At 46.5% G+C, this 24,351-nt stretch overlaps 1 protein-coding gene across 1 annotated transcript in view; it reads left to right on the forward strand.

Moving 5' to 3' along the window:
- LOC138283602 (pre-mRNA-processing factor 40 homolog A-like) overlaps nucleotides 1-24,351 on the forward strand; it is a 273,553-nt gene that overhangs the window by 166,141 nt on the left and 83,061 nt on the right. Inside the window, exon 5 of the mRNA XM_069221541.1 lies at nucleotides 7,994-8,140. Within this exon, the coding sequence (XP_069077642.1) occupies nucleotides 7,994-8,140 (147 nt within the window). The remainder of the gene's footprint in view (nucleotides 1-7,993; nucleotides 8,141-24,351) is intronic.

Consider the following 24,351-nt stretch of genomic DNA (forward strand, 5'->3'; position numbering starts at 1 on the left):
GATGACTTGTGTATGCTTCCGGTTTACTCTGCTGATCAGTCTGTCAATGGACAGAGGTGCCAGACAAAAGAAATGCAGTTTAAGTGGTTAGGCACAATTTTTCAACGGTTTCTTGCTATGGCTGATCAAATCTGTGGGCCGAAGCCCTGTTGAGTTTTCAGTGCAACATAGTACAATTCCTTAACCCAAAAACACACCACCAAAACAACACAGCTTGCACTCAAAGTATGTGGTAGTCTTTAGGCTGCGAGGAGTTCCTGAACGTACCTGTTTTCTGGTAACAAGAGCTGAGACTCGAGCGTTCAGCACTGAGACTACCATCTCTGAACTGCTCTCAACATTCAGAAATAATGGGTAGGTATGTCACTGTTTCCTGGGACCTAAACCAGGTCTTAGGTTTATACACAGGCTTTTTGAGCTAATGGCCTCTTCAGCCTTAAGATATAGACCTGGGGCATTCGTGAGCTACAAACCTTTCGAACCATAAAGCGTTTTCCATATGTACATGAGGGTTTTGTGGATTCATTATTTTTTCATTTAAAAAAATTGCTTCTTTAAATCAAAGATGTTTTTGACATTTGTCATCATCTCACCCACTTGCCTTCTTGTCTAAGGAGTTCGGAAGTCTAAAGGTTGGGAGGCTTTTACTTGGCACCAGAACCTGCATAATTTTTCATAACATTTCAAGGCATTGCAGATGGAGCTATTGTGCTAAGGCTATCATTGCAAGGCTGATAAAGTAATTTATTACTTATCTCGGATAGAGACTTCTTTGCTGCAGATGCCTTACATTTGAATTCTCCCCAGGTGTCCTACTGGATACGCTCTAAGTCCACGGTAAGATCAAGTAAATCAAGGCACCAGAAGAAGAGCAAGAAGTCGAAGCAGTCTTCGATTTCTCTTTATCCGTCAGCCGATGCAACAAGAGAGCATTGGCATTGTAGGTCCTGTTTTTTTTTTTTTTAACTGTACTTGGATAGACTCTCTACCTCCCCAACATTTAGGGAGACTGAGCGACCCCTGCCCATCTGAAAGAGTAATATGAGGCCTTGTGACTCATTTCTGACCCTGTTGGTGCACCTCTGGGCCCTGCAGCTTCAGAGGGGAATCCTTCTGGTTCCACGCCTGCTGCTTCGGCTCAGATGGGCTCCTGAGGATCCAGTTCTGGATCCTGACTGACACCAGTTGTACCATCTCAACTTTTCCCTGCCCTGATGTAGACGCTCCTGGCACCTACTGGCGGCACCATCCCCATTGTCATTCCCAACTCAGACATGGAACCAGATGGGCGTAACCCGACGCAGACTCCAACACCGGCAGGTGCTTTGCCTCCTAGAGTTGCGACTGAGCCCTATTCTCTTGAGCTAGGCCTCGGAAGACTGGGAGGGGTTACTAGACCCTTTAGAATACCAGCCCTTTGAGCAGGAAATGGACTGGCATGAGGATTTGATTGAAGCCAGTGGACAGGACACCTCTACAGATACTATTATGCTTTCTCCCCCTACCATGGCTAAGGAGAAGGAAGCTTTCTACGCAGTGGTGGTGAGGAGGGTGTAGAAGGCAGGCTCAGTTTATGGTGTACACTTATGGTGTGGCACCACTTACTCTGCCGGGCAACCCTTAGTGATAGTGTTTAGGTGTCCAGATAGCAAGAGCTCTCTAGGGTTAGCTGCGGTGAGCAGCTAAAGCTTATCCACAAGGAGTGTAAAGCACTTGTAATACCATAATAGTCTGTAACTTTCACACAAGAAAAAAACACACCAGGTGTTGCAAAAATAAAGTATTCTTTATTGCACCACTACTGCTAAACTATCATTGGTATATCTCCACTTGGAGATATTTACGCCCAAAATATACACTTAGAAGCAAACAGGAATAGCATAGAAATAGATGGGTCCCTATAAGGGGGCGAAAAGATTTACTGTGGTATAAGAATAGAGGTGCCCAACCAAGGTAAGTATGCTAGAATCCCAGGGGTTAAGGGAGTAAGAAATTACCAAAGGAAAGTACAAGAAATCCCACAGGTGCCCAAGTGTAGAGTTGGTATTGAACCGGGTGTGCCATAGGCTAACACAGGACAGTCATGGTTGGAGTTTTATGCATTCAGGACCCTTCTCAGTGGACCCCGAGGAAACCAGTTGGCACAAATAAGGTTGAATAGCGCCCCCACCCGTGGGTACCCAGAAGACAGGAGTACCTACACCAGGGAGCCTAGGTGCATAGGGGAGAATTGACATCGGAAACCCTTGGAGTCAGTGGAAGCCTCGACGGTCCTGCTGCTGTCGCAAACCGTGGACCAGGCCGGTGGAACCAAAGGTTGGGTCCCAGATGTGATGTACCTGAAAAAGGTGACAGTGTACAGACCACTTGATGTCCAGGTGGTGCAAGTAGGCAATGCCCACTCTCTTGGAGATTAAGCCCGCCTGGAGGGAACCGCCATTTGGCCGCCCTGCGGTCAAAAGACCGCTGGGGCCATTCCAACTTTCCCGCTGGGCCGGCGGGCGCTACCTAAGGTAGCGCCCGCCGGCCCAGCGGGGAAGGGGCCTGCAACACTGAAGCCGGCTCCGAATGGAGCCGGCGGTGTTGCAATTGTGCGACGGGTGCAGTTGCACCCGTTGCGCTTTTCACTGTCTGCTAGGCAGACAGTGAAAAGCATGCTGGGGCCCTGTTAGGGGGCCCCTGCACTGCCCATGCCAATGGCATGGGCAGTGCAGGGGCCCCAGGACACCCGTTCCCGCCATCCTGTTCCTGGCGGTAAAGACCGCCAGAAACAGGCTGGCGGTAAGGGGGGTCAGAATCCCCATGGCGGATTCGCCCAGCCGGGGGAAATCCGGCGGGAAACCGCCGGACCCGGTTTTCTGACCGCGGCTTTACCGCCAGGGTCGGAATGAGGGCCTAAGTTCCTGCAGGACGGTGAATTGTCCCCTCAGCTTTCTAACATTGAAAGCAGCCTTCCTTGTGGCAGTTTCATCTGCTTACCGAGTGAGTGAGCTATAGGGTTTGTCATCTAAGCCACCTTACCTTTCTATTTATCCAGACAAACTGGTGCTTCGCACACAGGCCTTTTGTTTTTTTGACAAAAGTGGTCACGCCCTTTCATATAAGCTAATCGATCACCGTGCCTCTTTATACACCCAACAAACCCATCCCACCCCCGCCTTCCCCCTGTGTCTCATCCTCCAACGAGGAGGTGAAATGTCACCACCTGGACCCGAATAGAATGTTGGCATTCTATGTTGATCGTACCTGTGAGTTCCGGGTGCACAACCAAATCTTTCTAGGGTATTAGGGTGCGGAGAAAGGTTGGGCGGTGCAGAAGCAAACCGTCTTTGTTGGGTCATAGTCTGCATCAAGATCTGCTTCGCACTGGCAAAAAAGCAACCTCTTGAAGGCTTGAGCTCATTCCACCAGAGCTAAAGTTACAACCACTGCGTTAGCACGTGGAGTTCCGATCCTGGACATCTGCCAGGCAGCAACGTGGGCAATTTTGCACTTTTATTAAACAACATTGCCTGGACAGTCATGTCCGTAGTGATGGGCACTTTGCCCGTTCAGTCCTGCAGGACTTTCTTGTTTGAAATTAATTTGCAGACCCACTTCTGGGGATAGTATTTCTTGGGTATCTAGTTAAAGGTAAGGAATCTGAAGATAGAAGTTTGTATCAGATGGACAAGTTATTTACCTTTGGTAACACCTTATCCGTTAGACTATATCTAGCTGCAGATTCCATGCCGAACCACCCATCACCCCTTATCTGTGAACCAATTTCTAGAGACCGGGATCACGCTTTCAGGGCCCTGGTTTTGACACACCAGGGGCTAGCGGTCTTCATTGATTCATGCTTCTGGTGTGGAAAGTCATGAAGAGAAACTGACTTCAAGCGTGTGTGGAAGGCACCTAAATAGGTATTGCAGCATCATTTCCAGCACGGTAGACGATGGACACGGAGCTGATTAATGCCACCTACCGGCGCATAGGGGTGTAATGCTCACGAAAAATCTTCCGGGTTCAGTCTGACACTTGAGGAGAAATCAAAGGTAAGGAATTTGCAGCTAGATATAGAGCCTGATTTAGAACTTGGCGAAGGGAAATACTCTGTCACAAATGTGATAGATATCCCATCTGCCGTATTATGATCCCATTATGTCATGGGAGATAGTAATACGGCTGACGGTATATCCATCTTGTTTGTGACAGAGGAGTATTCAAGATGCCAGGTTATAAATCATCAGGCCTATAGTCTGTACCAGATAAGGCATTACCAAAGGTAAATAACTTGTTCTTTTATATTTTGCATGGGGCCCAGTCTCCCTACATCGTTTAGGCACTCCAACACATTATGCTGGCATCACCCTCTTTGGTCTTCTTTGTGGAAGTGATGTCCAAGAATTAATCCGCTGCAATTTAAGCTGACTGATAACACCTTTTCCAACTAACTAAAGTTACAATCTGATAGAGACTTCTAGGTGCAGATTCCTGACTGGATCTGGAGATATTTTTCGTCGAGCAATACCCTTGCTCGTCGGTAGGTTGCGTTGTTCGACTCTGCGGACATCATTGGCGTCGTAGTCGCCGTGATTACGTCGGGAGTAGTACATAGACTCTGCCTCAGCGCAGTGACGTCAGTTCTTTTCTTTCCGTGCCATGTGCTGATCCGGAGTGATCCACCCTTAGTAAATTTTTGACCGACTTTGACTCCTTTGTCGTCTTTTTGTCAGTTTTTGGTGCGGCGAGGGAAGTCCACGAACGACCAGCTTCAAACCGTGCGAGGACTGTCACCGCATGATGTCGGTGACTGATCTGTATCGGGTCTGTTTATGGTCTGTTTATGGTGCGTGGAGCGCAACCACGACCCGAAGTTGTGTTCAGTGTGCCAGGCCATGCACCCAAAGGCCTTGAAGTGGTCCCTCAAGCTTATGGCAGCTTGGTGCTCGACTCCACATAGGTCCCGGTCACGCTCGAGGAAGGAAGTTCTCGAGACTGGCTGCGAAGGCACCTCCACTTGTCTTCTTCGGGTCAAGGTAAGAAGAAGTCATTGAAGAAATCCTGTCATCCTTCGACTTCACCCTGTCACTTGGCTGATGCGACGCAGGAGGAGCATCGATGCTGGAGGCCTCTATTTTCAGAGCCTGCTTCTGGGTCCGCTCCGCGACTCCCTGGCTTTCTGGGAGCTGGGGCGACCCCTGCCCAATTAAAGGAGTTTTATGAGGCCATGCGCCTCACTTTAGGCAGCCCATTCCCGCTACGGCGCCTTTGGGGCCAAGGGGTTCGGTTGGGGGGGGCCATCAAGTTCCACGCCAGCAACTCCGTCCACCGGAGTCCCCTCCGGATCCGCACTGGCACCAGCCGTACCATTGCTCAGAGTTGCTTTTCGTCTCGAGTGGAACTCTGCCCGCCTTTCTGCCTATGCCACTTCTGTCCAGAGTTCATAAGAAGATCAGGAATGTCCTGGCCCAAGTAATCGTGGTGGCTCCAGACTGGGCACAGAGAGTATGGGATCCAGAGCTATTGAGCATGGTCACCGATCCTCTCAGACTGCCCCTTCGGGAAGATCCTCAGCAGTAGGGGACGGTTCTCCACCCGAACCTGTCCAATCTCCGCCTTCATGCATGGAGATTGAGCAGCGGCAGTTGACGGCTTTTGACCTTCCACCCAAAATCTGTGATGTTTTGTTATCTTGGCAGCCAGGCGTCCCTCCGCCAAAACGGTATACGCCTTTTAGCATAAATTTGTGGCATGGTGCACCAACAAATCTGTTGATCCTCTCTCTGCTCCTCTTTCTGCGGTTCTTTTGTTTATTCTTCTTTGGCCCAGCAGGGCTCTGCTTTGGGCACCCTTAAGGGCTAGTTATCAGCTATCTCAGCATTTCTTTGGTTGCCTTCACTCCTTAAGTCTATTATTAGTAGGTTCTTTAAGGATTTGTTTTCTCCCACCCTTTTTATCATGCCTTGGTTGGACCTCAGTCTTGTCCTTACGTAATGTGTGCCCACTTTGAGCTGATGTCCAATTGTCCTTTACGGCTCCTTACTTTCAAAACCTGTTTTCTTGTTGCCGTCACTTCTGCTCTGAGAGTGAGTGAGCTTAAGGCTCTATCTTCTAAGCCCGCATTTTTGTCTGTGCACCCTGACAAAGTTGTGTTATGCACAAAGGCTTCATTCCTTCCCAAAGTCGTTAAACCTTTTCATGGAGGCCAGTCCATCACCTTGCCTACTTTTTACACACCTCCACATCCTTCTCATGATGAGGCGAGAACCACCGCCTGGATCCAAAAAGCATTGGCATTCGATATCAATCATACTAAAGATTTCCAGGTGGACGATCAACTCTTTGTTGGATATGTGGGTGCGAAGAAAGGGAAGGCGGTTCAAAAACACCATCTCTCGATGGGTACTTCTTTGCATCAAGATGTGCTACACTTTGACAAAAAAGCAACCCCCTGAGGGCTTGTGCTCTCATTCTGCCAGAGCAACTGCTGCTTCCACTGCGTTAGCATGCGTAGTTCCTGTCCTGGATATCTGCCAGGCAGCTACATTTACTTTGTTGCACACATTTACTAAACATTACTGCCTGGACAGTCGGGTCCGTCAGGACAGCTACTTTGGTTGTTCGGTCCTGCACGACTTTCTAGTATGATCTTGGTTCGCAGCCCACCTCCGAGGATGGCATTGCTTGGGCATCCATTCTAAGGTAAGGAATCTGCAACTAGAAGTCTCTATCAGATGTACAAGTTACTTATCTTCGGTAACGACATATCTGGTAGAGACCTATTTTAGTTGCAGATTCCTTACCGACCCACCCATCCTCCCCGCTTGTGAACTGATTTCTAGGAACAGGGCCTTAGCTCTGGTGCACCAATTTCAATGTTCTTCGCTGCTCTGCACTTTGGCCTCGAAAGCCATGAAAAGAAACTGACATCACTGCTCTGAGGCAGTGTCTATGTACTACTCCCGACGACGCCACCTACCGACATGCCAAGGGTATTGCTCGAATAAAAAATCTCTGGATCCAGTTTGATGCATGGGGGGGAAATTCTAAGGTAAGGAATCTGCAACTAGAATGCCTCTACCAGATAAAAACCTTACTGTGATTCTATTAATTGAAATCCATTTATCTTTTCATCGAAACCCTCCCATAACCCATCTGCCAAAACCCTCCCCAACAGTTTTTTCCTTTCCTTGAACAAAACATCCAGCTACAGACGCTCAGCTTTAATGTGAAAATTGAGACTGTGTGGTGTTCTAGTTTGTCTCTTTAGCAAGAGGAAAAAGCTACATTCAGATTCAGGCACTCTGCTGAAGAATCATCCTCTGAATTTAAGAAATGGAGGGAGTAGCCTTAAATAACAAATGAATAGTAATTTATCTAATATTGAATATTGGAAAATTAGGTGATCAATATGGATTGCAAAACTTCTAAGGCAACCGTTAGATGTGAAGTGTGTTCTAAATAAATGTAGTCTAATTTACATGAAATAAATATGGAATGCCTTTGGTTTTACTCTTTAAAGTACAGTTCAGTTAAGTATGATATATATATATATATATATATATATATATATATATATATATATATATATTGCTCATCTGTCATTTTTTTTAACTACAGCGATGCAGTAATGTCATGCTTTTATCCTTCAAGTGCTTTTACAATCCTCTTGCTTATTTTCGCAAGCAGACTACAATCCCCCATAGGAAAGTTTCATAGGAGATGAGATACTAACTTATTCTAGACAGTGGTTTCAACAGAAGCTTTAGTGTCAAGCGAGTCTAATTCTTTTTCCCTTGCTGTAGAAATCTTTTGGCCAAGAGTTAATTGTTTCTCTTCAGAGATGTAATCGTTGTCGCCAGGGGTTACTTCCTTACCTACCTTCAACCCTGTTACCTTTGCAGTTTCTTTTGGCTTTAGTATTTATGCATGCATAAATAATCGACTGCAGTGACATTAGCTCAGTTTAAAATAAGTTTTTTATGTTTAGCTGTGCTTGTTTTAACAGGATTCTCCAGAATCTGATGAAAGAGAAAAGGAAAAGAAAGAAAGAGATCGGGACAGAGAAAAAGAGAAAGACAGTGGAAAAGAAAAAGCTAGACAAAGAGCAGAATCAAAACATAAATCCCCCAAAAAAAGATCTGGAAAAGATTCTGTAAGTTTTAATTAGTATTTTGTCAACTGTAAATTAAAACTTCATTTAACTTTAACTGTGATCTTAAACGTCCTCTAAACTCTCACCTGAAACAGTTTTAGATGTAATTGAGATTTGTGAAATCCTAAGGTTGATATAAATGCTTGTATATTTCTGTAATATTAAAAAAGAAAATAAAACCTGACCGGAGCAAAATGTTGAAATCAGTGAACAGCCTTTTGTTGCTCACAAAGAAAACATACTAATTGGAGAAGGTTCCCCACTGGAGCAACCTTGAAGAGAATAAACTTAGAATCCCAATAACTTTTACAGTGCATGGTCCACTTTTATGACTTTAAACAGATTCCCATTTTATAGTCTGTCTTTGACATGTTGAGAATTTGGAAAATATTTTATGAGCCTTAATTAGACCTAAAAACAAATTAATGGTGTAGATGACGAAATCTTGACACCCATGTTCCTCTCCTATATTCTTGTTGTAGCAAACCAATTAATTTTCCTTCAAACATCCTTTAACAGATTAAATGTTTTATATCCTGTCTTCCAGCTATTTTCTTTTAGTGAATTTAATTTTGTTATGTATTGTATTTTTCACATCGTTGCTATTTCATCGCATGTTGTTTGTTACAAAAGGAAGTTTAATATTCTTAGAGATTGGTGGCACAGTCAACATTTGTGATTGCCAGACCTCTTTTTAAGTGGACAAAGAGGCATATTAGTTATTTCTTTTGCCTTTGTGTCGTAATGTTAATTTGCGTGTGGAATTATGCACTGTCACTCATTACTTCTAGATTTATTGTCTTGATCCTGATCTTTTATGCTCTAGTATCTAAGGAGTGGGGAGCAGAGATTTCTCTTTAGGATGTTGCTCATTTATGACCTGGGATTTTAGCAGAATTTTATACTTATAATTGTTGGTAATTTGTTTTCTCTGTAATTTGAAATGAAATGATTTTGCAATTGTACCATTTCCCTCTACTTTGTACAGTGTGTGCTCAAATGACACAATAAACATTGATGGTCCTCTTTTTTTTTTTTTTTATCATTTTTTCGTGGCTCCTGTGTTTGAGCTCTGTAATACAGAGTTCATTTGAGGTGTCTCCTGGGGGTCTTCCTTCAGGGTGTAATCTTTCTTTATTAATAAGGTTGAAAGTTTGACTACTTCCACATGTTGTTTCTGCAGCAAGCAGGCAAGTATTTGAGATTTCTACTCTGGTGGATAGCTTATCTAGAAAAGTTGGGGAATGCTGTCTTCATTTCATTGAGCGCGTAACAACAGTTCTAAACAGAAACGGTCTCTTCCAATTCATGTTGGTATAGCTGCCTTACTAAGTGTGAGGCACTAACCATCTGTTCCAAGTGGCAATCTTGGAGATATGCCAGAATACATTTTAATTGCAAATCTCTCAAAGCTGTTTCAGTATTCATGAGTAAAGGCACAGCAGGCAGAGTCCTGAGCCGAAGTACATTTATGTTGTCATGCAGGATTCTGTTGGGTGAAATTGCATATCAGTCTTTTGGTTGATATTCTTAGAGGCGGCCATGTACCATATTTGTTGTCTCAAGCATTTATTTCTGATTAATGCTTCTGATGATTACCCATCTACTGATCAATCACCATGTATCTCACTCTATCCGAAAACTCTTATGCAAGCAATATTTGCCGAGTAGCCTCACAATAATTCTAGTCACATACTCATGCATCAAATGGTTACTGTATGTGGTCGCAGGTGGTGGGATATCGTTCATTTTTAAATCAGTTTATACATGTACTACGGCAGACCTTTTGGTCCCAACAAGTGAAAGCACTATTTCTTCCTGATACTTAATTATTATTTTTTTCCAGCTTTTTTGTGTATATCGCCCACCAGGCCCCAAAAGTAGATTCCTTCAAGGCCTTTCAGAAGCCATTGCACCTTTTGCTATTACATTTTCCAACTTCAGTATTTTAGGTGACGTTAGTTGTCACTTCGAGTCTTAACATGCAGTTTAAGTAAATACTTGCAAGCCTTACAGCTCATCCAATTGATTAAGTTCACCACAAACATTTTGTAAGACCCAGATAATGTCTTCTCAAACCTTCCCACATTGATAGTGAACTCACCTTGCCCCTTTTCATGGGCTGATCTTTGTGATCCCGATGTGCATAAAATCTGATCATCTCTTCCTAATCCTGCACCATCATGTGCAGCTAGACATTGGTTGAAACTTAGCATTGCTGCTTTTTTCAATCTCCTCATGTGCTACTACATCAGTCTGGAACCCGGGGTCGATCAAGGGCAGTAGGATGTTGTGGATGGGACTTGGTGCATATGGATGTTACTGCATCCCATTGTTGCTTGCAAAGTATTTTCTACTGGGAAGGATTCAAACAAGGTGTCTGACATACACATTGTGGAATCCAGGTGCATTTGACAGGGGTAAATGTACCCACCTCTGACTTAAGAGAGGTAGTTGTGGCAGCTGTTTGGCAACAGCTAGTAGGATTTTAGGCCCATTCCGTCTTTTAATCTTTATTAGAGCTAGTAAGACAGTGAGACTGGTCTTATTTAATATCGCTGCAGGTGTTTTGACTATAGCCATTCCTCTGATTACCATACATGGAAGCCTGGTTCTGAGATTTACTGTGGATGCAGTCAACTAATGGCATCCTGATTACTTAGTGACTACAGTAATTATGGCACCACTTAGCATCAGTTTCTAGTATGTTTCTTTGCTTTGGGAGATTTTAGAAGATGGTAAATTTGCATGCATCAATCAAAAATCAGTTACCTATGGCAAATAACTAACTTTTGTTGCCATTCATAAACGTGCTCTTAGTCCTGCCATCAAGTGTTGAATGTTCACAGTTTTTCATGGAAGAAGTCTTTTGAGAAACTAGGTATAGGAACTCCTCCTTTGGCTATCAATGCTCAGACATGAACTCCATCTTAAATAGTTTTTTCAGCCGTCTGGTTCAGACGTGTACCGACAGGACTTAGTGTTTGTTGACTTCCAGGGCTTTCTTTGGACCCAAGAGGTCTTTTGGACTCTGATCGAAATGATAATAACTTCACATAGCATCTGATGTTAGACTTCGCTTCATTCTCCAGGCGGCGTTTTCTGTAAATCAGTTTCCTGTCTGTGCCTCACTGCCCGGGCCTAAAGCTCTCCCTGGGGTATCGCGCCCCTTGCAGCCAAGACTTCATCAAGAATGCTTACACATTAATGGAAAGGATGCCTTTCCTCTACTGCTTCCAGTACCACTCCTAATTCTGGTGGACCAACCACCACCAAGTCTGCAATTTCTGATATTCCGTGACCATGAGGATACAACATGCAGGGCCTGCCACACCTTTCAGGTCAAGAGGACTCTTTGGTACCGACATCAGTGGAGGTGGGCACACCGGAGGATGCACAGGCAGCACCCCTAACATCTTTGGGGAACATAGCTTCAAGGCAGCGCAAGAAGCCAGCTCCTCAGAGGCTCAGCTTCTCCAGTCGTCACCCAGCTCAGAGGCAGCCTTCTAGTCCAACAAAAGATAACAGGCCCCTAGTGCTTCACAGATGAAGACTCTAGCAGTACATATGGTTGACACCCCCATACATGTAGACTAGCATAATGGCCTCAAGGCAGAGTACAGTCCCAGAGGGTGTCTGGTGTCGATCTCTGTGCTTAAGAATCAGCCAGATGAGCCACCACTGCCTTCTAGCCCTAGTCAACACTGACCAAAGCTTTCTGAGCCAACATCACTCCCAGGCACTTATCCTACTCGTCCATTGAGGCGGAAGATCTTAAACAAGCCTCAGGTCACTTTGAAGGCGAGAGGACCCTCAACGTCTGCACCGAAGGCCACATTTCCATTTAAACCAGTATTTGCTTCTAGAACGCCATCAGTTTCAAGTACTCAGTAGTTGCAGAAAATACCCTCGATGACTGGCTTGTTCCAAGTACTCTGAACAATCCATTTTTCAGTGGCTGCAGGAGGAGCTGGATGCACAGCCGAAAAAACTATTCATCCATCAGCAAACAGGCAAGATCTACGCCAAGCTGCCATCAAAGCCAACAGGGACTTTGCCACCAAGGGGGAAGCTCACCTTTGAGAAGCAAATTGCTTAGGATCCTCCTCCAGCTCCTCAGCCTAAGATGTAAGGACCGGGGCACCAGCTTTCTTCTTGTTGCACCTTCACCACCACCAACACAACCGTCTGTTTAGTATGGAAGAGGAGAGGCATTGCCACACTTTTCTTTCAGGGGTGGTAGGCCACTTCAGCGAGCCAGCTGATACGACGCACCTTCTGATGATGCCTATTGATGGCACGAGGGACTACAATGTCAATTCTCCTGCTGATGTAGACTCCAATCTTCACCTAGCTAGGTCATCCACTCCACATTAGGCCTCGAAAAATCAGAAACATTTTAAGAGACCTCCAGGTCTTGTAATTTGAATAATATACTTGACCTAACTATAATGCGGTTGACCCATAAACTCACCTCAAATTTGGTGATCCTATGCAAATATTTTATTTCAGTCACCTTTTTCTTTATTATCGCATATAAGAGCACCTACAAATATGTGAATTCAGCCTGTCTGCTTACAGAACTCTTTTGTTTGGTTTAATAGGCTAAACCTTTGCCCACTGTATAATAAAAATATAGCACAGATGTAGGGTGCACATGACCACTGACTTGCCTCTTAGCTCATTAATAGCATTGTCATAAGGGTAGGAATGTTTCTCAGTTCATATTTAAAAATTCATGTTTAATAAATATATCACTAAAGCATGATGTTATTGCACACGGTCATTTACAGGCATTTCCTATTTGAAATGACCACAAACGTTCACAGTGACCTGCAGTTTTACTGTTAAAACTATATAGTGTATAAGCAATAACATTTGGAAATCAGTTTTCAGCACATATTTATCATTTGCTCATCACCAAGTAAAGCATTCTGATTTATTTTGATTTTTATTAAATGTATTCCTAACTCACTTTAGTTCTTCATAAAATTGCTTTTCTAGCTACTGAAATATATTTTGAAATGTTGGCACATTTAATTTACAGTCTTATTTTATTGTGTGCCCAGCACGATTGTCAGACAGCCTATGTTACAAAATCCTCTAACTGTGCAGTCAGAGAAAGAAAAGTAAACACCAATCTCCGGATAAAATAAACAGCAACTTGTAAGAAGACATATTCTGACTTCTGATATGCCTTTGAACACAGCAAATGTGACAAGATAAAAACAAGATATAAAGGCTTCTTTCTTGCACATTCACTTTCTCAATGAACAGAACACCAGTTCTCCAGCGCTCTCCGGACCAGTGCTAGTAGGAACTAAAAATTGTTTGCCCTTATAAAATCGTATTCGCCATAGTGAGTGGGCAACTAGATTTCTCAAGACCTGCTCATGGTACTCCAACATATTATGCAGTGATACTACATATCACAAGGTAGATATACACATCCTCCAGGAGGATGACTCCTTCCTGATGGAGATGCTTTCTAAGACAACACATATTGAAGTCCCCTCCCACCCATGCTCAATGGTATGCTCAGAGCCACCACAGATTCAGTCAAAGAGCCTGTGAAAGCAAATGTAGCTACATCCCGGGTGGACAAAAAGTACAAGCCCTCTAGCAGCCACTCACCCTACATATATGGCTACATACCTCTGAACTCCTTCGTGGTCCATACTGCACGTAACCTCTAATGTCCAGGCCACAGGAAATCTCCAGATAAGGAGAGGAAGAAAATAGATGCAGCGGGCAAAAATGTAGTGGTGCAGGAAGCCACACACTGGAATATCAGCAACTTCATTGTCCTGCGCTCTAGATATGACAGAGCACTTTGGGATGAGATGCTGGACGTCCTTAAACACCTGAATGAGTATAGGCAAGGGGGAAAGGACCTTGCGGCGGAAGGAAAGATGATCTCCAGTGCCACCATCCACTGTGCACTGGATGCAGCGGATTCTGCGGCCTGACGGGTTAACACAAGCATTCTAGCAAAACCTTATGCCGGGCTCAGTCTGATTTTACATAGCATCTGCTCAACCTGCTCTTTGAGGACAAACACTTCTTGGGGCCCACTTGTTGACCAGAATGTGGAAAAACCTAAGGAGGACACACTGCAGATGCCATGGGTGTCCTCCAAACATCCACCCCTGAGGGGAGTGGTGGGTGTCCTTTCGTGGCAGGAAACAGGGCTGGAGGCAGCAGCAGGCCTGCTAACGGAAATCCACGATGGGTTACTCCAATGGGGACCTACAGGGGCAACAATAAAAGGGGCAGGAGCAACAGATGCTCTGGCATAGGGGCCTCCACCTCCAAACAGTGACTCCTCTCCCCACCTGTTGGGGAAGGCGTCAAGATTTCCTCTCAAATGGCAGGAATCGCATGGGCAAGCGGGCATTTGCAGTAGTTCAGCAAGACTGTTGCTTAGAGCTTCTCACACTCGCACCAAACATTCCTCCAGGCACATTCTCAGCATGGAGCATCTGTCTCGTAGAGTAAAAATCCAAGCACTCTTTCAAAAGGGTGCAATCTAGCCAGTGCCCAAGCATCAACAGGGCCAAGAGGTGTACTGACTATTTCCTAATCCCCAAAAAGAAGTTACCTCAGGCCCGTCAACAGATACATTTTCTCTGAAGATTTCCACTTGGTGACGCTGTAGGATGTAATATCTTTGCTTCAGCAAGGCGACTATATGTCTGCATTAGAACTCAAGGACACCTACTTTAACATCCCCATCCATCCCACCAACCATCGCTCCCTGCATTTTGTGTTAAGTGGTCGGCATTATCAGTTCAGAGTACTTTCCAGGAATGAACTGCTGGTACCGCAGGTGGCTCAACACTGCTGCTTAGGTCCAGTAATGGAACCCATTGACCACTGCCCTCACCTGGTTGTTATGTGGTACAGCATACTGTTGGGTGACAGCCCAGATGAATTTGCCTAAAACTTCTTCCTGGCAATGAAGCATGTCAGACGCATGCTACAGTATGGTTTGAGCACATAATCTGTTTTTAATCATGTGGCGAGGTCTTAGTTATTGATAATCATGTGGATTTTTTTTTTTTTTTTAGTGTTTGACTTGGAAAGTAAGGCTCAAACTTGATTTGGGAGCCTGTTCTCACACAGCATCAGGATAAGTGTGGAAGCATAGCCTGTATAATTACACTACTTACCTACTATAGGCCGACTCAGGCTGAGTAGGATCTACTGTCTGAATTGGAAAGCGCTGATCATAAACAGAGCCAGTTAATATCACTAGCCATCAGGCTTATCGCAATTGCTCCTATGACACACTTTTATTTTTTCAAGAATCTTTTGCACCACCCCCTACAAACCCAGCAGCACCAATATATTTTCCATACCAGATTCATAGGTCTTTGTTTGAGCTCTTATGTTATTGCCTTTTTCACTATCTATCTTTGACGGTAGCCCTTCTGGTTGCAGTTAATTCTTTAGAACGCATTGGTATTTTGTAAGCACTCACAATGCAGGCACAGTTCATTCAAGTTCACAAGGACAGGGTGGTGCTCAGGACAAACCCAATGTTCCTTCCAAAGATGGTTTTTCCTTTTCCATCCCAACCAGACCATAGGACTGAGTATTCTTTCCTCAGCCAGACTCAGTAGGAGCAAGAGACTGTCATACTCTAGACATAAAGCATGCTCCTATGTATTATAGATAGAACTAAACCTTTTTGCAAGCAGAGCAGCTGTTTGTGGCCTTCGCAAAGCCTTACAGGGGGCAACCTATATCAAAAGCATGAATTGCTAATTAGGCAAGTGTATCAAGACTTGATGTCAAAAAGCCAAAAGTGCTCCCCATTACCGCTAGGGCTCACTATTAAAGAACGCTGCAACATTGGCCTTCCTAGGGCACCTTCGCCTAGCCAACATATGTAAGGCAGCTACATGATCCACTTCATACATGTTTAATAAACACTATTGTGCTGATATTTTAGAAAAACAATAGGTAGTTGTTGGCCATACAGTTCTAAGGACCTTATTTCAGACATCTAAATTATCCATGCGCTAGCCATTTGTAGGAAGTTGGCTCTGTATGTACTATCTCAAAGTGAGAGATAGTGTGTGTAAAGAAATGGCTCCCTGTTGCAGTTACCCCCCACTTTTTGCCTGATACTAATGCTGACTTGACTGAGAAGTGTGCTGGGACCCTGCTAACCAGGCCCCAGCACCAGTGTTCTTTCACCTAAAATGTACCATTGATTCCACAATTGGCACACCCTGGCATCCAGGTAAGTCCCTTGTAACTGGTACCCCTGGTACCAAGGGCCCTGATGCTAGGGAAGGTCTCTAAGGGCTGCAGCATATCTTATGCCACCCTGGGGACCCCTCACTCAGCACAGACACACTGCTTGCCAACTTGTGTGTGCTGATGAGAACAAAACGTGTAAGTCGACATGGCACTCCCCTCAGGGTGCCATGCCAACCTCACACTGCCTATGCAGTATAGATAAGTCACCCCTCTAGTAGGCCTTACAGCCCTAAGGCAGGGTGCACTATACCATAGGTGAGGGCACCAGTGCATGAGCACTATGCCCCTACAGTGTCTAAGCAAAACCTTAGACATTGTAAGTGCAGGGTAGCCATAAGAGTATATGGTCTGGGAGTCTGTCAAAAACGAACTCCACAGCTCCATAATGGCTACACTGAATACTGGGAAGTTTAGTATCAAACTTCTCAGAATAATAAACCCACACTGATGCCAGTGTTGGATTTATTAAAAAATGCACACAGAGAGCATCTTAGAGATGCCCCCTGTATTTTACCCAATTGTTCAGTGCAGGACTGACTGGTCTGTGCCAGCCTGCTGCTGAGAGACGAGTTTCTGACCTCATGCGGTGAGAGCCTTTGTGCCCTCTGAGGACAGAAACAAAGCCTGCTCTGGGTGGAGGTGCTTCACACCTCCCCCCTGCAGGAACTGTAACACCTAGCAGTGAGCATCAAAGGCTCAAGCTTCGTGTTACAATGCCCCAGGGCACTCCAGCTAGTGGAGATGCCCGCCCCCTGGACACAGCCCCCACTTTTGGCGGCAAGTCCAGGACAGATAATGAGAAAAACAAGGAGGAGTCACTGGCCAGTCAGGACAGCCCCTAAGGTGTCCTGAGCTGAAGTGACTCTAACTTTTAGAAATCCTCCATCTTGCAGATGGAGGATTCCCCCAATAGGATTAGGGATGTGACCCCCTCCCCTTGGGAGGAGGCACAAAGAGGGTGTACCCACCCTCAGGGCTAGTAGCCATTGGCTACTAACCCCCCAGACCTAAACACGCCCTTATATTTAGTATTTAAGGGCTTCCCTGAACCTAAGAATTTAGATTCCTGAAACTACAAGAAGAAGAGGACTGCTGAGCTGAAGAACCCCTGCAGAGGAAGAACAGAAGACACCAACTGCTTTGGCCCCAGACTTACCGGCCTGTCTCCTGCCTTCCAAAGAAACCTGCTCCAGCGACGCTTTCCAAGGGACCAGCGACCTCTGAATCCTCTGAGGACTGCCCTGCTTCAAGAAAGACAAGAAACTCCCGAGGACAGCGGCACTGCTCCAAAAGAACTGCAACTTTGTATCAAGGAGCAGATTTAAAGACCCCTGCAACTCCCCGCAAGAAGCGTGAGACTTGCAACACTGCACCCTGCGACCCCGACTCGACTGGTGGAGAACCAACACCTCAGGGAGGACCCTCCGGCGACTCCGAGTCCGTGAGTAACCAAAGTTGTCCCCCCTGGGCCCCCACAGCGACGCCTGCAGAGGGAATCCCGAGGCTCCCCTTGACCGCGACTGCCTGAACTCCATTTCCCGACGGCTGGAAAAGACCCTGCACCCGCAGCCCCCAGCACCTAAAGGAACGGAACTCCTGTGCAGGAGTGACCCCCAGGAAGCCCTCTCCCTTGCCCAGGTGGTGGCTACCCTGAGGAGCCCCCCCCTTGCCTGCCTGCAACGCTGAAGAGATCCCTTGATTTCCATTGAAAACCCGACGCTTGTTTCTACACTGCACCCGGCCGCCCCAGTGCCGCTGAGGGTGTACTTTTTGTGTGGACTTGTGTCCCCCCCCGGTGCCCTACAAAACCCCCCTGGTCTGCCCTCCGAAGACGTGGGTACTTACCTGCTGGCAGACCGGAACCGGGGCACCCCCTTCTCTCCATTGAAGCCTATGCGTTTTGGGCACCTCTTTGACCTCTGCACCTGACCGGACCTGAGCTGCTGGTGTGGTAACTTTGGGGTTGCTCTGAACCCCCAACGGTGGGCTACCTTGGACCCAAACCTGAGACTTGTAAGTGATTTACTTACCTGACAAAACTAACAAAAACTTATCTCCCCCAGGAACTGTGAAAATTGCACTGTCCACTTTTAAAACCGCTTATTGTGTTTTATGTGAAAAGTATACATGCTAATGTAATGATTCAAAGTTCCTAAAGTACTTACCTGCAATACCTTTCAAATGAGATATTACATGTAGAATTTGAACCTGTGGTTCTTAAAATAAACTAAGAAAATATATTTTTCTATAACAAAACCTATTGGCTGGATTTGTCTCCAAGTGTGTGTTCCTCATTTATTGCCTGTGTGCATGTACAACAAATGCTTAACACTACTCTTTTGATAAGCCTACTGCTCGACCACACTACCACAAAATAGAGCATTGGTATTATCTCTTTTTGCCACTATCTTACCTCTAAGGGGAACCCTTGGACTCTGTGCATGCTATTCCTTGCTTTGAAATAGTGCATACAGAGCCAACTTCCTACAGTGTGCACAGACTCCAAGGGTTCCTCTTAGAGCTTGATAGTGGCAAAATTAGATAATACTAATGCTCTATTTTGTGGTAGTGTGGCCGAGCTGTAGTGTAAGGAAATGCCTCCTTGGCATGGTTACCCCCTGACTTTTTGCCTTTGCTGATGTTATGTTTTGAATTGAAAGTGTGCTGAGGCCTCCTAACCAGGCCCCAGCACCAGTGTTCTTTCCCTAACCTGTACTTTTGTTTTCACAATTGGCACACCCTGGCATCCAGGTAAGTCCCTTGTAACTGGTACCCCTGGTACCAAGGGCCCTGATGCCAGGGAAGGTCTCTAAGGGCTGCAGCATATCTTATGCCACCCTGGGGACCCCTCACTCAGCAAAGACACACTGCTTGCCAGCTTGTGTGTGCTGGTGAGGACAAAACGAGTAAGTCGACATGGCACTCCCCTCAGGGTGCCATGCCAACCTCACACTGCCTATGCAGTATAGATAAGTCACCCCTCTAGCAGGTCTTACAGCCCTAAGGCAGGGTGCACTATACCATAGGTGAGGGCACCAGTGCATGAGCACTGTGCCCCTACAGTGTCTAAGCAAAACCTTAGACATTGTAAGTGCAGGGTAGCCATAAGAGTATATGGTCTGGGAGTCTGTCAAACACGAACTCCACAGCACCATAATGGCTACACTAAAAACTGGGAAGTTTGGTATCAAACTTCTCAGCACAATAAATGCACACTGATGCCAGTGTACATTTTATTGTAAAATTCACCCCAGAGGGCACCTTAGAGGTGCCCTCTGAAACCTTAACAAACTACCCGTGTAGGCTGACTGGTTTTAGCAGCTTGCCACACTCGAGACATGTTGCTGGCCACATGGGGAGAGTACCTTTGTCACTCTGTGGCTAGTAACGAAGCCTGCACTGGGTGGCGATGCTATCACCTCCCCCAGGCAGGAGCTGTTACACCTGGCGGTGAGCCTCAAAGGCTCACCCCCTTTGTTCCAGCACCACAGGGCACTCCAGCTAGTGGAGTTGCCCGCCCCCTCCGGCCATGGCCCCACTTTTGGCGGCAAGGCCGGAGGAAATAATGAGAATAACAAGGAGGAGTCACTGGCCAGTCAGGACAGCCCCTAAGGTGTCCTGAGCTGAGGTGACTCTGACTTTTAGAAATCCTCCATCTTGCAGATGGAGGATTCCCCCAATAGGGATAGGAATGTGACCCCCTCCCCTTGGGAGGAGGCACAAAGAGGGTGTACCCACCCTCAGGGCTAGTAGCCATTGGCTACTAACCCCCCAGACCTAAACACGCCCTTAAATTTAGTATTTAAGGGCTCCCCTGAACCTAGGAACTCTTCTTCTTTAGGTTGCAGGAATCTGAGGACTGCTGAGCTGAAAAACCCTGCAGAGAAGACGGAGACATCAACTGCTTTGGCCCCAGCCCTACCGGCCTGTCTCCCCCCTTCGGAAGAAAACTGCTCCAGCGACGCTTTCCCCAGGACCAGCGACCTCTGAATCCTCAGAGGACTGCCCTGCTCTAAAAGGACCAAGAAACTCCAGAGAACAGCGGCCCTGTTCAACAAAAAGACTGCAACTTTGTTTCCAGAGGAGCAACTTTAAAGACCCCTGCAATTCCCGCCAGAAGCACGAGACTTGCAACACTGCACCCGGCGACCCCGACTCGACTGGTGAAGAAACCACGCTACAGGGAGGACCCCCAGGTGACTCCAAGACTGTGAGTAACCAAAGTTGTCCCCCCTGAGCCCCCACAGCGACGCCTGCAGAGGCAATCCCGAGTCTCCCCCTGACCGCGACTGTCTGGTTCCCAGATCCCGACGCCTGGAAAAGACCCTGCACCCGCAGCCCCCAGGACCTGAAGGATCGGAACTCCAGTGCAGGAGTGACCCCCAGGAGGCCCTCTCCCTTGCCCAGGTGGTGGCTACCCCGAGGAGCCCCTCCCCCTTGCCTGCACCGCTGAAGAGACCCCTTGGTCCCCCATTGATTCCTATTACAAACCCGACGCTTGTTTGCACACTGCACCCAGCCGCCCCCACGCTGCTGAGGGTGTACTTTCTGTGCTAACTTGTGACAACCCCCCCTCCCCCCCCCCCCGCCCCACACAAAAAAAACCCTGGTCTGCCCTCCGAAGATGCAGGTACTTACCTGCTGGCAGACTGGAACCGGGGCACCCCCTTCTCCATTGAAGCCTATGCGTTTTGGGCACCACTTTGAACTCTGCACCTGACCGGCCCTGAGCTGCTGGTGTGGTGACTTTGGGGTTGCTCTGAACCCCCAACGGTGGGCTACCTTGGACCCAAATTTGAACCCAGTAGGTGGTTTAATTACCTGCAAGAACTAACAATAACTTACCTCCCCTAGGAACTGTGAAAATTGCACTGTCTAGTTTTAAAATAGCTATATGTGTTTTATGTAAAAAGTATATATGCTATTGTGATTATTCAAAGTTCCTAAAGTACTTACCTGCAATACCTTTCAAATGAGATATTACATGTAGAATTTGAACCTGTGGTTCTTAAAATAAACTAAGACAAGATATTTTTCTATACAAAAACCTATTGGCCTGGAATTGTCTCTGAGTGTGTGTTCCTCATTTATTGCCTGTGTATGTACAACAAATGCTTAACACTACTCCTTTGATAAGCCTACTGCTCGACCACACTACCACAAAATAGAGCATTAGTATAATCTCTTTTTGCCACTATCTTACCTCTAAGGGGAACCCTTGGACTCTGTGCATTCTATTCCTTACTTTGAAATAGTGCATACAGAGCCAACTTCCTACATGTAGGTTTATCAGAGGGTAGTGTTGAGCATTTGTTGTACAACCACAGTGCAGGAAAATGGCTCCCTGTTGCAGTTACCCCCCACTTTTTGCTTGATATTGATGCTGACCTGACTGAGAAGTGTGCTGGGACCCTGCTAACCAGGCCTCAGCACCAGTGTTCTTTCACTAAAAATGTACCATTGTTTCCACAATTGGCACATCCCTGGCACAGAGATAAGTCCATTGTAAAAGGTACCAGTAGTACCAAGGGCCCTGTGACCAGGGAAGGTCCCTAAGGTCTGCAGCATGTGTTGTGCCACCATAAGGGACCCTCACCTAATACATGCTCACTGCCATTGTAGATTGTGTGTGTTGGTGGGGAGAGAAAGGCAAAGTCGACATGGCATCCCCCTCAGGATGCCATTCCCACAAAATACTGCCTGTGGCATAGGTACGTCACCCCTCTAGCAGGCCTTACAGCCCTAAGGCAGGGTGCACTATACCACAGGTGAGGGCATAGCTGCATGAGCAATGTGCCCCTACAGTGTCTGTCTATTCTTAGACATTATAAGCACAGTGTGGCCATATTAATTATATGGTCTGAGAGTTTGTCAAAACGAACTCCACAGCTCCATAATGGCTACACTGAATACTGGGAGGTTAGGTATCAAACTTCTCAGAATAATAAACCCACACTGATGCCAGTGTTAGATTTATTAAAAAATGCACACAGAAGGCATCTTAGAGATGCCCCCTGTATTTTACCCAATCCTTCAGTGCAGGACTGACTGCTCTGTGCCAGCCTGCCACTTAGACGAGTTTGACTCCCTGGGCTGCCTTTGTGCTATCTGAGGCCAGAAACAAAGGCTCAGGCTTCGTGTTACAATGCCCCAGGGCACTCCACCTAGTGGAGATGCCTGCCCCCTGGACACAGCCCCCACTTTTGGCAGAAATTCCAGAGGAGATAATGAGAAAAACGAGGAGTCACCACCCACCAGTAAGGACAGCCCCGAAGCTGAGGTGACCTCTGCCTTAAGAAATCCTCCATCTTGTTTTGGAGGATTCTCCCCAATAGGATTAGGTATGTGCCACCCTTCCCACAGGGAGGAGGCACAAAGAGGATGTAGCCACCCTGAAGGACAGTAGCCATTGTCTACTGCCCCCACACCTAAACACCCCCCTAAATTGAGTATTTAGGGGTGACCCTGAACCCAGTAAACCAGATTCCTGATGACCTAAAACAAGGAGGACTGCTGACGTGAAAGCCCTGCAGAGACGTAGACGACAACTGACTTGGCCTCAGCCCTACCAGCCTGTCTACAGACTCAAAGAACCTGCACAGCGACGCATCCAGCAGGACCAGCGACCTCCGAGGACTCAGAGGACTGCCCTGCAACAAAAGTACCAAGGAACTCCCGTGGACAGCAGCTCTGTCCAAACAACAACAAAGAAACCATCTTTAAAGGGACTCCAGCCTCACTCCGGAAGCGTGAGTCCCCAACACTCTGCACCTGACGCCCCCGGCTTGTGTCCAGAAGAACCAACACTGCAGAGAGGACCCCCCAGGCGACTCAAACGACATGGACACCCTGAGATAACCTCCCTGCACCCCCACAGTGATGTCTGCAATGTCTGCAAAGAGAATCCAGAGGCTCCCCCTGACCGCGACTGCCCGGTAACAAAGAACCCGACGCATGGAAGAAGCACTGCACCCGCAGCCCCCAGGCCCGATAGAAACCAACTACCGGTGCAAGAGTGACCAGCAGGCGGCCCTCATCCTTGCCCAGTTGGTGTCTGGCCCGAGAAGCCAACCCCCCGTGCCTTGCCTGCATCACCAGAGTGACCCTCTGGTCCCTCCATTGCTTTCAATGCAAAACCTGACACCTACTTTGCTCACTGCACCCGGCAGGCCCTGTGCTACTGGGGTGTATTGTGTGCCTGTTTGTGCTCCCACCTTGCCCCACCCCCCCAGTGCTCTACAAAACCCTCCTGGTCTGCTCCCTGAGGATGCAGGTGCTTACCTGCCAGCAGACTGGAACTGGAGCACCTCTAGTCTCCATAGGCACCAATGCTATTTGGGCCCTACTTTGACCTCTGCACCGGACCGGCCCTGTGATACCAGTGCTGGGTTTTTGGGCTTGACTTAAACCCCCAACGGTGGGCTGCCTATGCCCCAGAGACTGAACTTGTAAGTGCTTTACTTTCCTGAAAAACTAACCCTTACTTACCTCCCCCAGTAACTGTTGATTTTTGCACTGTCCACTTTCAAAATAGCTTATTGCCATTTTTGCCAAAACTGTGTACATTACTGTTTTAATTCAAAGTTCCAGATTTACCTATGCCAAGTACTTTACAATTTATGTACTTACTTGAATTCTGAATCTTGTGGTTCTAAAATAAATTAAGAAAATAATATTTTTCTATATAAAAACCTATTGGCCTGGAGTTAAGTCTTTGAGTATGTGTTCTTATTTATTGCCTGTGTGTGTACAACAAATGCTTATAACTACCCTCTGATAAGCCTGCTGCTCGACCACACTACCACAAAATAGAGCATTATAATTATCTAATTTTGCTACTATCAACCTCTAAGGAAACCCTTGGACTCTGTGCACACTATTTCTCACTTTGAGATAGTATGTACAGAGCCAACTTCCTACACATTATTTTCTGGGGAGTT

The sequence above is a fragment of the Pleurodeles waltl genome, chromosome 3_1 (genome assembly GCF_031143425.1).
Source record: "Pleurodeles waltl isolate 20211129_DDA chromosome 3_1, aPleWal1.hap1.20221129, whole genome shotgun sequence".
Lineage (NCBI taxonomy): Eukaryota > Metazoa > Chordata > Amphibia > Caudata > Salamandridae > Pleurodeles > Pleurodeles waltl.